General features: G+C 39.2%; 1 protein-coding gene across 2 annotated transcripts; it reads left to right on the top strand.

Moving 5' to 3' along the window:
• Positions 1–644: 644 nt before the first annotated feature.
• Positions 645–13,998, top strand: LOC110966347 (glutathione hydrolase 5 proenzyme-like). 2 transcript variants are annotated; one of them, XM_051938787.1, is made up of 12 exons: positions 645–1,334; positions 3,198–3,340; positions 3,418–3,513; positions 6,875–7,070; positions 8,959–9,119; positions 9,265–9,411; positions 9,568–9,695; positions 10,672–10,859; positions 10,981–11,072; positions 11,178–11,287; positions 11,372–11,482; positions 11,655–13,998. In XM_051938787.1, exons 1-12 carry the CDS (start codon positions 1,162–1,164, stop codon positions 11,799–11,801), a joined length of 1,692 nt encoding a protein of 563 aa, XP_051794747.1. In that variant the 5' UTR covers positions 645–1,161; the 3' UTR covers positions 11,802–13,998. The 2 variants fall into 2 exon arrangements, with proteins under 2 accessions (XP_051794747.1, XP_022071374.2); XM_022215682.2 differs by having other exon boundaries at positions 649–1,334; positions 3,214–3,340.
• The last annotated feature ends 295 nt before the right edge of the window (positions 13,999–14,293 follow it).

The raw sequence follows: 14,293 nt of genomic DNA, 5'->3' as shown, positions 1-14,293 counted from the left end.
AGCATCTGTGAGGTTTCACTTTAAAGTTTTCTGTCTCCTCGTGGTCTCTGACAGAGTTCACACACTGAAAAAAGAAACTGGAAGAAAACAGAAATATATCGGCAGAAAAATAGCACAAAATGACAGTCTCTTTAAAATACACGGGTTATTTATGATTTAAATGTGTTTTTCTAGCCTTTGCTGTACATGATAGATATATTTCCATAGATTACATTGTACACTAATTAAAACACTGATTCAATGTTTTGGTAGTGTAAGTGATTGTAGTTATACAAGATGTCTGTTAATCAAAAAAATTAAATTTACAGAACCATTTATTTATTCTGTTATTTGTTTTTCATTGTTGCAACTAAATTCAGAAATATTTTACATTATTAAACGTGATGTTTAAGTAAAAAGGACATTGGTGCCTGTATTTTAATGTGTTTATGTCAAAATCTTAACAAGTTAAAGAAAATGTGACATTATTCCCAGTTACAGGTTTTTAATGTTTTTTGTATTCGAAATATAAATTCAGTCTGTTTTTGATTTAGGCAATAAATGATATATATGATAAGAAAAACTGTATTTTGACACTGCTTATAGACATTATACGCTAATTAAAACAGATCGTTTTTATTTTATATTTTAAGAAGTAAAAATATTGGGTTATTAATCTCTGTATTTAGTTTTACACTGTATAGTGTAGTGATACAGAAGGAAAGTGGCTGTTTGCCACAACGGGATCGTGAGAACTGGAGGACGAAAAGAACCAAAAGGGGATAAAACTTTCTGGAAGTTGCGCAAGAATGAAAGCGATCCGTGTGACATCTGATCAAATCTGTGCCGAGGTAAGTAACTTATTTCCAGAAGTAACTTTCTGGAAATAGTCAACCCCATTGACTGCTTACTCAACTATTCTACAGAAAACCTCAAACTCGTTAACGATATCTCAGTGAAGTTACTCAAGCAGTCCGAGAAGAGCCATGACTGGTTGTTTTAATTAAATTCACGCTGTTCTGTCATTTCTATCCAATGATTCACTTCGGTTTCACTTCGGACAGCAGTGGATGGAGGAGGAGGGTAAAACTCTCTCTGAGGATTATTCGCGTCTCACTGAAGGTCCGTGCGCGCTAAGACGCAGCAGCCAAAGTTCCTCCTGCGTAAAGTTCGCTCTTCACAATGGCTAAAGTGAAGCCCTGGATGGTTTGCTTCTTTGTTTTAGTCGGTTTAATTTGCGCCGTTGCTCTGGTTTGCTTGTGCATCGCCTCGCTGGTGGACAGAGGATGTTCAGGTGGGAGCTTCAGACATGCGGCTGTTTCTGCAGACTCCCTGGTTTGCTCCGAGATTGGCAGGTAAGAGCCGGAAAGTTGTTTGGAATAAGGAGAAAGTTGTCTTTAATCAGGAGAAATCAGCTCAGAAACGCTTCAAATAAACCAGTGGACTTTGTGGGGGGTAATTTGGAAGTTTCTTGTGAAAATTCTTGCATCCTATGTGCTCCATTGTTAACAGTAATTATGTCAGTGCTCAGTCTTGTGCCATCAGTTCTCTGCTGTTAGAGGAGGGATAAAAGGCTGAACCCAGCAATGGTATAAGCAGTTTAAGAGATTTGATTCTGATAGGCTCCTGTATAATACCTGCAGAACTGTGAGCAGACATACCACAGATTCTCTCAACCCTCACTGATTCATTTCAGACTGTCCTGGTTGAATTTGACTATAAAAAGGAGAAGAAACCCATTGACTGAATAAATAGTTATTAATCTGCCCTCCCTGCATCACCCATGCCAGCCCATATTCACTCAGTTTCACTTTGCCTTATGAGCACTGCACCTTTACATCTCTTGGTCGGTGGAATCTTGCTTTTTCTAAGATCTTTTTGCAGCCTCTCATGTTTCTGTTCTTCAGCAGAGTTGTCTTTTTCTGATGCACGCTTTGGTTTCTTGTTCTGCAGCGAGCCATCGACTCTTTTTAATCAAATCTGTCATCAGATTCCAAATATAGATTTTGTTCTTTTTTTTAACTGGAATGTGCATGAAGCTCTTCCGGCTTTTGTGTTCAGTTGAAGAAGGATTAATGTTGTGATGTCTGCCAAGACCTATGAGGGGTTCATTTCCCAGTTCAGAGCAGGGACAATGAACAGGTCAGGTTGTAGTGGCAGAGATAAAACTGAGGCGACGGGAAACATTAATGCCTCATCCTTCTTGACCTTTTTGATGAGCAAACCCGCTGATCCTCTTCATTCCTTTGACTTTGACTAGAGACCTCAATGAATGACGATTAATACAGTCTGATTGTTTAAATCTTAAAGCTTTAAGCCAAATCAGTGTTTTGTTTTTACTCCAGTTTCATAATATGCTCCAGAATCCAGACAGAAAACAATAATTTAGATGCATACAAACAATGTTTAAGGCAGAATTGAAGAGTTAAGATCAAATCTGAAGTGTTGATTTCGCAAAACTACCTGAACATCAGAACTGAACAATCAGCTGGATTCAATTCTCATTTTCTCATTAACTGTTTCACTTTCGTAGCCAGCTGCAGATGCTTAATTTGTTGAGCCTCATTTTCTTCTTTTCTCCCTCTCCTATAATCCCATCTGCAGATAATCCCCAACATTTTTCACAAACAAGCATCAACTGCTAGATTCCACCTTTTGTTCATGTGAGATTCTTCTGATGAGATTTGTCTTTGATTCTGCCTCTCCGTTCTTTTACCCTTTTGTCAAACCCTGCGAAGTCTTTAAGCTGGTCCGGCCTTACCAGAGCCAAAACATTCCCAACACTGGCTTCTCTTGTCGCTCAGTGAGCACATCTGATCCCTTGCCAACCTCTCAGTAAAAAGACCCATTCAGGGGGTTTGGATTTTCAGCTTACATGTTCTGTTGTTTGGTATAATTAAGCTGGACAAACTAATTGGAACAAATAACCAGGATCAAATTTCACCCCATGATTGAACTCTGTCTGAAAACAGCACCACTGTGGCCACTGACTTCCTAATATGTTGCCTGAAATCGACCTCAAGCATCAGCACACAGTTTAAACTTGCCTTTTGGCAGCACTCGCAGAACTTCGACACACTGACGAAGAAAAAAGAAAGAAACGAACCTTGAGGTGTCATCCAAGTAGTAAAAAAGGAAAATGTGCATCTGCATGTAGGCAAATATGTGGTGAATAGCCAGTGACTGTGTGTGTGTTCATGCATTTCCCATCAAAGCAGTGAAAATGTTTTCCAGGAACATGCTCCAGCAGGGGGTTCAGCAGTAGATGGCGCCATTGCAGCTCTTCTGTGCACATCTTTGGTCAATCCTCAGAGCATGGGCATCGGAGGAGGCTCCATAGTAACCATCAGAAATAAAACAGGTGGGTCCTCTACTGACAGATGTATCTGTTTAATATCCTCTCACGTACTGATTGAAGTCACACCGATCTCTTCTCAGGCAGCGTTAAAGTCTACAACTTCAGAGAGACGGTTCCACGCGTTTTCAACACCAGCCTCATAAATCTCTGCCCAACTACATTCAGGATATCCACAGGTAGGTAGAGCTGTCTCTTTATTCTCTTCACACCTTCTCATATTGTAATGTCCTCCGATGTAAATGACACTGTGGCACAGGGAAATGTTCTAAGGGATTTTTAGTCTCAGTTTCACTGTATTTTATTAAATTTGAACCAATTGTTCAAAGTAAAAAGGTGAGACAAATTTCTCTCTAAGAGCCTGGTTTTTAGATGAATCAGAAAGACGCGTCTTATTTTTATGCAGTCCTTAAATGACAGATGTTCAGACCAAGACACTATTTTATTTTACAGAGGCATTCGTTTAAATCCTGAACAGATGAGATGTTAATTTCTCTCTACGAAACACAGCAATAACAAAGCTTTTTTTTTTTTGAAGATTTTTACTCATTTTTTTTCTTGCCACATTTGAGGGATTTTTGTTTTAATGCAAATTTTAAGGAATTGTTGGACTTTTCTTCCTGAAAGTTTTGCAAATGTTCAGAAATTTGGGGAATTTTTTGGCTGAATTTTTGGATTTTTTTTCCAGACAAGGAAACAGTATTTTTTGGTGCCCATAAATGAAGACAACAGGAGAGTTAAAATGAAGTCAGATCTCTGAAGTCCCCACATCTCTCTATTCAGTGCAGCTTAGGCACACCAGCTCACCTATGATTCGGCTTAAACACTGTTAAATTACACTCCTGCTGCTAACATTTCAACCATGTCTTATAACACAACGGCATGTTATAAGACATGGTTGAAACTGAAACGAGTTATGCAGAGGAATAGTGATAGAGAAAGTGTCTGCCAGCCGATGGGATTGATTATCTAGCTTTGTCATTTCTGGAAAACCAGAAGTCTGAATCTGTACTTTTGAAATCATCTTGAGTACGCTGCAGTTTTAAGATTCAAAAAAGCTCAGTCATTGTGTTGATTGTCTTCTAGCTCAAAAACACTCTACAGACACACTTGATTTATACTGGATGGGGTCTTTAATCCCCATGTTGTCCTGCGGGTCAAAATTGATCCGTTTTAAAGTTTGAAAATGTGGGGGAAAAAAATATTTTAACAGTGAAACTTCTGATGTCCACATTTTCAACATTTTTGGGAAATCTTTGACCATTGTTTTGGTGGAAAAAAATGTTAAAAATGTTTAAGAACATTCACAAAAAAATCAACCAAAATCCAGTGAATTTCACTAGATTTTGGTTGGTTCTTATCTGAATGTTCATAAAGAAAATATTAGAAGTTTTACTGATACATATGTAATCACTTTAGATATTTTATGGATTTTTTTTGGAACATGTTGACTCATTTTTTGAATATATTTACAATAATTTTCTTGCCAAACTTGGGGGATTTTTTTAAAACTAAACTTTTACACACGTGGACAAAATTGTTGGTACCCCTCAGTTAAAGAAGGAAAAACCCACAATTCTCACTGAAATCACTTGAAACTCACAAAAGTAACAATAAATAAAAATGTATTGAAAATTAAATAATCAAAATCAGCCATCACTTTTGAATTGTTGATTAACATAATTATTTAAAAAAACAAACTAATGAAATAGGGCTGGACAAAAATGATGGTACCCATAACTTAATATTTTGTTGCACAACCTTTTGAGGCAATCACTGCAATTAAACGATTTCTGTATTTGTCAATGAGCGTTCTGCAGCTGTCAACAGGTATTTTGGCCCACTCCTCATGAGCAAACAGCTCCAGTTGTCTCAGGTTTGATGGGTGTCTTCTCCAAATGGCATGTTTCAGCTCCTTCCACATATGTTCAATGGGATTCAGATCTGGGCTCATAGAAGGCCACTTTAGAATAGTCCAACGCTTTTCTCTCAGCCATTCTTGGGTGTTTTTGGCTGTGTGTTTTGGATCGTTGTCCTGTTGGAAGACCCATGACCTGCGACTGAGACCAAGCTTTCTGACACTAGGCAGCACATTTCTCTCCAGAATGCCTTGATAGTCTTCAGATTTCAACGTACCTTGCACACTTTCAAGACACCCTGTGCCAGATGCAGCAAAGCAGCCCCAAAACATTACTGAGCCTCCTCCATGTTTCACCGTAGGGACAGTGTTCTTTTCTTCGTATGCTTGGTTTTTGAGTCTATGAACATAGAGTTGATGTGCCTTACCAAAAAGCTCCAGTTTGGTCTCATCTGTCCAAAGGACATTCTCCCAGAAGCTTTGTGGCTTGTCAACATGCATTTTTGCAAATTCCAGTCTGGCTTTTTTATGAGTTTTTTTCAGCAGTGGTGTCCTCCTTGGTCGTCTCCCATGAAGTCCACTTTGGCTCAAACAACGACGAATGGTGCGATCTGACACTGATGTACCTTGGCCTTGGAGTTCACCTTTAATTTCTTTGGAGGTTGCTCTGGGCTCTTTGGATACAATTCGAACGATCCGTCTCTTCAATTTGTCATCAATTTTCCTCTTGCGGCCACGTCCAGGGAGGTTGGCTACTGTCCCGTGGGTCTTGAACTTCTGAATAATATGAGCCACTGTTGTCACAGGAACTTCAAGCTGTTTAGAGATGGTCTTATAGCCTTTACCTTTAAGATGTTTGTCTATAATTTTTTTTCGGATGTCCTGGGACAATTCTCTCCTTCGCTTTCTGTTGTCCATGTTCAGTGTGGTACACACCTTTTCACCAAACAGCAGGGTGACTACTTGTCTCCCTTTAAATAGGCAGACTGACTGATTATGAGTTTGGAAACACCTGTGATGTCAATTAAATGACACACCTGAGTTAATCATGTCACTCTGGTCAAATAGTTTTCAATCTTTTATAGAGGTACCATCATTTTTGTCCAGGCCTGTTTCATTAGTTAGTTTTTTTAAATAATTATGTTAATCAACAATTCAAAAGTAATGGCTGTTTTTGATTATTTAATTTTCAATAAATTTTTATTTATTGTTACTTTTGTGAGTTTCAAGTGATTTCAGTGAGAATTGTGGGTTTTTCCTTCTTTAACTGAGGGGTACCAACAATTTTGTCCACGTGTGTAAGTGAAACTTAAGGAGCTATTGGAATTTTCTTCCTGGAGGTTTTACAAATTTTCAGAAATTTGGGGATTTTTTGCTGAATTTTTGGATTTTCTTTCAGACAAGGAAACATTTTTTTTTAGTGCCTGTAAATTAAGACAACAGGAGGGTTAAGTGCCATTTATGAAATATTTATATTGTGCTTTAAACTTAAGGTGGCAATGCTCTTATTGTGTTAGTGAGGTGAGACGTTGGTCTCAAGCAATAAACATTTTGCATATATGATTAGCTTTATTGACCTGAAAAATCAATCTCAAAAGTCTGAGTGAAAATGTGAAGGTCGAATCATCGGCCTCCATCATTTCTCTGATCCTGCTGCTCTGTTTCCTGCCTGATCTCTGCAGGCAGCCAGTGGATCGGCGTTCCTGGAGAGCTGCGGGGCTACGAGACACTTCACAAACACTACGGGAAGCTGCCCTGGGCCACGCTGTTCGAGCCAACTATCCGTCTGGCCAGGAAGGGTTTCCCCGTGCCAGCCTTCCTGGGAAAATTCCTGTCCTTCAGCATCGTGAAAGACCACGTGGAAAAGTCCGCTCTCTGGTACAGATAACCCTCGAAGATTCTCGTTACGATATCACTTCAAGAACTGCTGAAGCTGAAACCTTTTTTATGCATCTGTCGCTTCAGAAATCCTGGAGCAAAGTTCCTCAGTTCCCTGTTTAACCAATTTCATGCCAGTTTTATGTAACCTTTTGGTTAACAATTGACTGAGAATGTAACTTTACACATTGCATAATCATTCCTCCTGGTTGCCATGCCTCTGAGAAGGTTAAGTTGTAATAGCACTTGGCTGCACGCTGCTGTTCTTAGCGTCATACTTCAGGAGCAGAGTGTACTGGCCCTTACACAAAAGTAGTATTCATTTTCTTTTATAATTGTTTGTGGAAAATGTTGATTTTCCCAGATGCTGGTTTTAGAAAGGGGTCAGCCGGGGGCTTGAGTGTCATGTGAAAAGCCTGAAAAAACGCATGAGTCTTGGATGCTTCTGTAAAAGTCAATGCACAAATGCAAGATTTTTTTTTTTGATGTTTATGACCAAAGAAATAATCTGATAAGTAGACCTTTCCTCACCCAGGGGAGGAGCAGTGGTTAATTCCGTTGCCAGAGGCCTTTCAGAGTGACTTTGCACTTATTTTATGGCAAGTTGTAGAACTATGGACCACTACAGGATTGTCAAACACAGATCTGGACTCCTGAGAGTCAGACAAGAAAAATGATGCTAAAGAATAATTGACAAAATTTAACTATTATTTAATTTCTTCTAACAGACACTGATGGATGTTGTTGATCAGAAGACAGGTTATTTTGCTTCAGGTGTAGATTGTTGAGAGAGTCAATCACAAAAAGGTTGAGATGAGAAAACAGAATAATTGTATTTCTATTTGTGAATGTGCTTTTGTCCTTCAGTGGGGGTTGTTCCCAGTGTTGGTCTGAGTTTGTGTGTCTGAAACACACTCCGCTCCAGGATAAGGGTCCATAAATACGTCTTATTTTGGGTGAATGTTATCCAGAGTCTCTTTTGATGTGACTCTAAGGTTCATGAATCACATTTCCTTTGCGGGGTTCGTCGTACTGATTGAGGGTCAGGAGGCGGTCATCTGGTGTTTGGCTTCTCCTGGTATACGTTTGAGGGCATAAATTTCACACTGTTTAGACAGTGGTGCCGTTTGGTCAATGTGTCGTATTCTAAAGGGATTGAGAACCACATCTGGTACTTGTCCTGAAGACAGATTTGACTGATGAGCAAAGATCCACCAGAGATGCTCATGTGTCTAGACTACGGATCAGTCATGGCTTGGAGGTTGTTGTTTGCATTTCTTGTGGTCTCATAGCTTGACTGGTCCTAGAGAAAGTCAGTTTTAATTAAGAATAATGGAGAAGGCATTCTGAACACAAATAGTGATGTCTGTTCTACTGTTCAGTGACTTACATCCAACATCTGACATCGTTGTCAAAGACACTCATCTGACCCTTCACAGTTTGCAGAATATAGTGGAAAAGCAATGCAGATAGAAAAAAACCTTTGTCCTGCAAATTCTTAAAAGATTTAGGTTATGAAAGTTTCCAATAAATGCACTTAAAGTAGTCCAAAGATGTCACAAATCATCAAAACACCAGTATGTGTTTCTCTTCAATATATTCTGTTTATAGGTACTGTAGCAATAAACTAAAATATGTGAACGCTTTACATGCATTGCTAGCATCTCAAAAAAGCATCTCTGTAGCTGAACATCAGACCTGCACAACATTTAGGAGGAATTTTGTTCCATTCCGCCTTTGAGAATTGCTTCAGCTCAGCCGTATTTTTAGCATGTGTGGTGTGAAGTGCTTTGACCTTAGGTCACTTTATGCTTTGATGTTTGATTTGACAGGTCTCTGCCTCTCTCCTCCCCTTTTACTCAGTGTGTCCTTGTGTGTGTTCTTCCAGTGAAGTTTTCTGCAACAAGAACAAAACTGTTCTGAGCACAGGAGACGTTCTGAAGTATCCTAAACTTGCAGAAACCATGGAAACCATTGCAGAGCAAGGGGCAAAAGCCTTCTACAGTGGCAAGATAGGACATGACTTGATCCAAGACATTGAGGCTGCAGGTTGGTGCAATGTCAAACTGTTGTACTTGAACACACAAAGAAAATGTAGAGAAATTACTTGTATTCAATCATTAAGAAAACAGAAATGCCGGTTTTATTTTTAAGATTACAAGAAACACATTGATGCTTTTTGTGGTTTTCTCAGGTGGAACGTTGACAATGGAGGATCTGAAGTCGTTCCGGGTGAAGGTCAGCGATGCGTGGACGGTTAATCTGGGAAACGCTCTGATGCACATCCCTCCTCCTCCTTCAGGGGGCCCCCTGCTCGCCTTCATCCTCCGAATCATGAAAGGTTTCATTGTTTGATCATCCTGAACAACCTGACTGTAGCAGCTGAAAGAAATTATAACATCTTTGTATACTGTCGACTCTAAAGAGCAAGAAAAACAAGAAGTGGTTTGCAGATCATAGTATTTTTAAAGTTTGTTTTTCTTCTGTTTTTCTGCAGAGTTCTCTTTGACTCCAGAGTCTCTGATTGGTGACAAGAAGACTCAGATGTACCATCATTATGTAGAAGCAGCTAAATTTGCAAATGGACAAAAGAGGAACATTAATGACCCTGACTTTAATAACAAGGTCGGTATTAAAAATATTTTGCTATTATTAGTGGGACAAAATGTATCACAAGGACAGCAGGTTTATGTCTTCAAAAGATCAAAAAGCTGGTTATGATGAACAACCTGCAACAATTATGCAGTTTTATAGAACATTTTAGTGTCTTTCAGTTAACTGTTTTGGTTGTACAAGCTGTACTTGTTTTGTAGATTAATTAACTTTATCGTAAACCTTGTTTTCAGGCACAATAGACAAACATTTTCATCGAGACACATCTGATAAATCTGCTGACATGTACCTAGTCAGCATCAGATGACAAATGGACAAAGTTTGAAAGTCAAATCAAGTCACATTTTTTTTCCCAATAATACAATTCTGAAAAAATCCAAAAATCCAGCAAAAAAATTCCCCAAATTTCTGAAAATTTGCTAAACCTCCAGGAAGAAAATTCCAATAATTCCTTAAGTTTTACTTAAAAGTTTAGTTTAAAAAAATCCCCCAAATTTGGCAAGAAAATTCTTGTAAATATTTTCCAAAAAATGAGTAAAAATCTTGAAAAAAAATCCAAAAAAATATCTAAAGTGATTACATATATCAGTAAAACTTCTGATATTTTCTTTAAGAACATTCACAAAAATTCAACCAAAATCAAGCAAATTTCACTGGTTTTTGGTTGATTTTTTTTTGTGAATGTTCTTAAGAAATATTTATTTTTTCCCACCACAAAATTTTTAAAAATTTCCCAGAAATGTTTAAAATGTGGACATCAGAAGTTTCACTGTCAAAAAATATATATTTTCCGCCTTTTCAAACTTTGCAACAGGTCAGTTTTGACCCGCAGGACGACACGAGGGTTAAGGAAGACAATGCAGATCCATAAACAGGCTGAACAAATCCCAGAAAATGAATAAGAAAAGAATCAAAATAATCTGGGATTCAGTATAATGTGGCACCAGTTTGGATGTTTCTGAGATGTCTCCTAATGTTCCTCTTTCAGAATGCAGATCACTTGATTGATCCCTCCTTCATTAATCACATCAAGAAGATGATTTCCTCAAACGGCACACATGACATCTCCTACTACTCCAACATCAAGCCTCCTCGGGATCACTTTGGGACGACTCATGTGTCCGTCCTGGATAAAGATGGACTGACTGTTTCTGCCACCAGCACCATAAACCAACTGTGAGCAGGAATAAAAGAATATTATATATCTGCTGTCTTTTTTTAAAAAAAATATGTGGTTATATTCCAGCATAATGTGCCTCCATCCCCTCAGTCCATTGTGTGTGTTTTTGCTCTGCAGCTTCGGAGGAGCCGTTTACTCCTCGAAAACGGGCATCATCCTCAACAACGAGCTGGCTGACTTTTGCGGGAGGGCAGACACAGTGAGGGCAGGTAGAGTCACAGACAGGAACACAGCCTTTTCAACCTGCCACAATCGAATTAGAGACATTCCTTAATGTGGTGATTCAGTCTGAGTGTAATTGCTATCTGTTGTAGGTGAGCAGCCTCCTTCCTCCATGGCTCCGGTTATATTGGAAACAAAGTCTGGAGGGATCCTTGCGATTGGCGGATCGGGAGGAAGCATGATTACCACCGGGGTGGCCTTGGTAACTGAATAATGAGCTTGCCTTCTTGTTTGCCCGCTTCCTCGTTTGTTTGCTTGCTCACACAGTTCTCTTTCATTGTTGCAGTCTATTATAAACCGCCTGTGGCTGGGGATGAATTTGAAAGATGCTATCGCTGCTCCAATAGTGTTTGTTAATTCCAAGAACGATGTGAATTTGGAGCCTGATTTTGACAAGGTGAAGTTTTTTCATCGTCACTGTCCTTTAACGACATTCAGATTCACCCATGACTGTATCTAATGAGCATTTCTATTTATTTAATGGATTTGGATGTAATCCTGCAAAGTCAGATAGAATTCACCTGTAATCACATATTTGGTATTAATTTGTGTGTGTTGTGTATCCTCAGTCTGTGGAAAATGGCCTCAGAAATCTTGGACACAACATTGGAAACTGGAAATACTTTTTCAATGTGGTCAACGCTGTGGAAAAGGAGAATGGCTGCATTACGGCCGTATCAGACAGCAGGAAATTGGGGGTGTCAGCTGGATACTGACCATGAGGAGGCATGAGATTTCCACTAAAACCTGCCCTCAAGACTCACCGAACCTTCAGCCTTAAAAGCAGTGAATGTCATGAAGCCCTTACAGCAAAACTGGTGCTCTGGATCATTCCAAATGAAAAAGGAGACGACTAAACTTAAAGGATATTTTTATATTTTTCAAAGTTTTGACCATCATTTCTAAAACAAGCTAGCATCACACCTACCAGAGCAGATGCTGAGATCTTGACGAGTGGCCACATGGATTAAATTTTGTTTTAAAAACTATCAAACTGGGCAAGAAACTTGAGTCAGTTGTTCAGAAATTTTAATCTAAATATTGTAAACTGCTAGCCTAGCCACGCTGCACCCATGTTTCTGATGGCACAAGGGTCTAGGGAAGCTCGACAGGGAGGGAGGCGGGCTAAAAGGTTGTCTATCAAATCCCTCTGCAGCAATTGGGTAGGTATACAACCAATCAACGCAACGAATAGGCTGACATAGTTCCTAGAGCACCGGCGGATTGTGGCTAAGTCCCATTAGCTTCCCAACCAGCGGAGCCGCGGAGCCAACTGGTATATTAAGGATTTGCCATATCCCGTCGGCATAAGTCCAAATACGTCTTTTTTCTCAGTGAAACACTTCAGTGCCGTCCTTTGTTTATCTTTCAAGTTGAATTTTAGCTTCAAATCTTTAAGGGCTGTGGCCAAAGCCGAGTCCAAAGATAACTGTTTATTGTGCACTGGTTGTAAACTGACGTCATCCGGTGAGTGATTGCAGGAGATTTCAAGGGCTCCAAAAAGTTATAAACAACAATGAGACAGCGTTTTTGAGACACTCAGCTGACAAAAGTGTTTGGGATTAGTCATCACACCATCACAGGACAAACAGCTGCACACAGCTCTGGCTTGAAATCGCTGCTTAGCTTTGTGTTTATCGTTGCATGTAAACTTGGCGCAGCGTTAAGTTCGGTTGCTCCTTTCATGCTGGTCCGAGTAACTTTTCTTGTTTTTTTTTAACGCTTCCCCCAGTAACACTGCTAATTCCTTCAGGTAAATTCTGCAGAAAAGCAAACTTGCATAGGGGCTGGTTGTGCCTGAGAGAGACGGAGCCCTCATGCACTTGACATTTTCACAGCAGAACAGCTTTAAGAACCGATGCATTTGGTGGGAAAGCGCCTCAAAGTCTGCAACTCCAAGAGTATGAACGCTGAGATTGTTTCCGTTGGTCACCTGATAAAAAGTGTTTCCTTTATCTTGACTTTTTCTGGGATGTTCCTTTCTTTTTTTTTTTTTAATGTGCAACAGTGACACTTCTTAGAAAAACAGGCAGCTAGATGAGCACTTAATATGATACACAATGTGTGTGCATGCAAAGCAAAGGAAAGTATGTTAGGACAAAGCAAAACCACAGCTTAGAACAGTTAGTTAATGAATATGGCTGTCCTCTGTTAGCCTTTGGAACGGTAACTTGGCTGAAAAAAACCTTAAATATCCACCTACTAGTTTTACTGCAAATTTTCTTCATTGAATTTTACCCAGATGTCACAATAAGTGAAATCTCAGGAAAAAGCAAGTAAAAAGTCCATGACACGATTATTTTTGTCATAGTCTGGGTACCAGAACAGTCGTCTTGTCAAAACGAATCAAGTTTAACACTGGTTCTGTTCAAAAATTGGTTTATCGTTCGACTGCTCAGGTCTCTTGCCCCGTTCGTCCTCTTTTTTTGTGATGTTGCTGTGTTCGTAGATCTCAGCAAAAGTAGCCTCTTAGCTGTAATTATGCCTCTCTTAGGTTGATAGATTCCACAGACATACAGATATACGTGTTTTGAGGACGCTTCCAGCTCCAATCTGCTCTCCTGCAGGAATCACAGGCTCCTGACCAATGTGCACTATGTATGTATTAAGTCTATTCAAACCAGTGAATGTTTTATTTTGTGACTGAACTTCTTTGTAAGAACTGCTTACTGTAAATGAGCCATTACCTTTTTTTTTAAATGACATCCTGATTGCAGCTGCCCAAGCAGGAAACTTTCACTGTGACCTTAAAGATTTTACTGTATGTAAAACCACCTTTTTCGTACTGTGAGCACCAAAATGTTTTTATACACATTTTTTCTGTGTAGTCAAAGTGTTTTACAAAATATCTGTCACATTTTTACGACTATTAACTGTGAATATTTGTTTTCACAATAAAAGCCCAAAACAAGACGAGTCTCTATTATCTCCACCAGACGAAGCCACAAAACCTGAACATTACTTGAGCTCGTGCAACACAAACACCTTCAAAACACTTCTCACTGCAATCTGCTCTCCTTTAAACATTCATTCCTTGTTGTTAGTATAGTTTGAACAGCAATAATCTACTTGATGATTTCCCATTTGCCTTATTTCAGAGCAGCAGCGAGACAAAAGAATGCAGTAATGAGATACGTTTCAGTAGAGAAACTAATGAATTAGTAATGATTTCTTAAGTGGATTCTGCTCCGTTCTCCTTTGAGGCACA

The sequence above is a fragment of the Acanthochromis polyacanthus genome, chromosome 18, assembly GCF_021347895.1.
Source record: "Acanthochromis polyacanthus isolate Apoly-LR-REF ecotype Palm Island chromosome 18, KAUST_Apoly_ChrSc, whole genome shotgun sequence".
NCBI classification, from domain to species: Eukaryota; Metazoa; Chordata; class Actinopteri; family Pomacentridae; genus Acanthochromis; species Acanthochromis polyacanthus.
This window is presented reverse-complemented; position numbering and strand designations above follow the sequence as displayed.

Bases quoted from the DNA above. Each gene is read 5' to 3' on its own strand.
- LOC110966347 (XM_051938787.1), top strand. From the start codon at position 1,162: ATGGCTAAAGTGAAGCCCTGGATGGTTTGCTTCTTTGTTTTAGTCGGT. The intron at 9,412-9,567 runs GTTTCATTGTTT...GTTTTTCTGCAG, and splicing joins CATCCTCCGAATCATGAAAG to AGTTCTCTTTGACTCCAGAG. The intron at 9,696-10,671 runs GTCGGTATTAAA...TTCCTCTTTCAG, and splicing joins ACCCTGACTTTAATAACAAG to AATGCAGATCACTTGATTGA.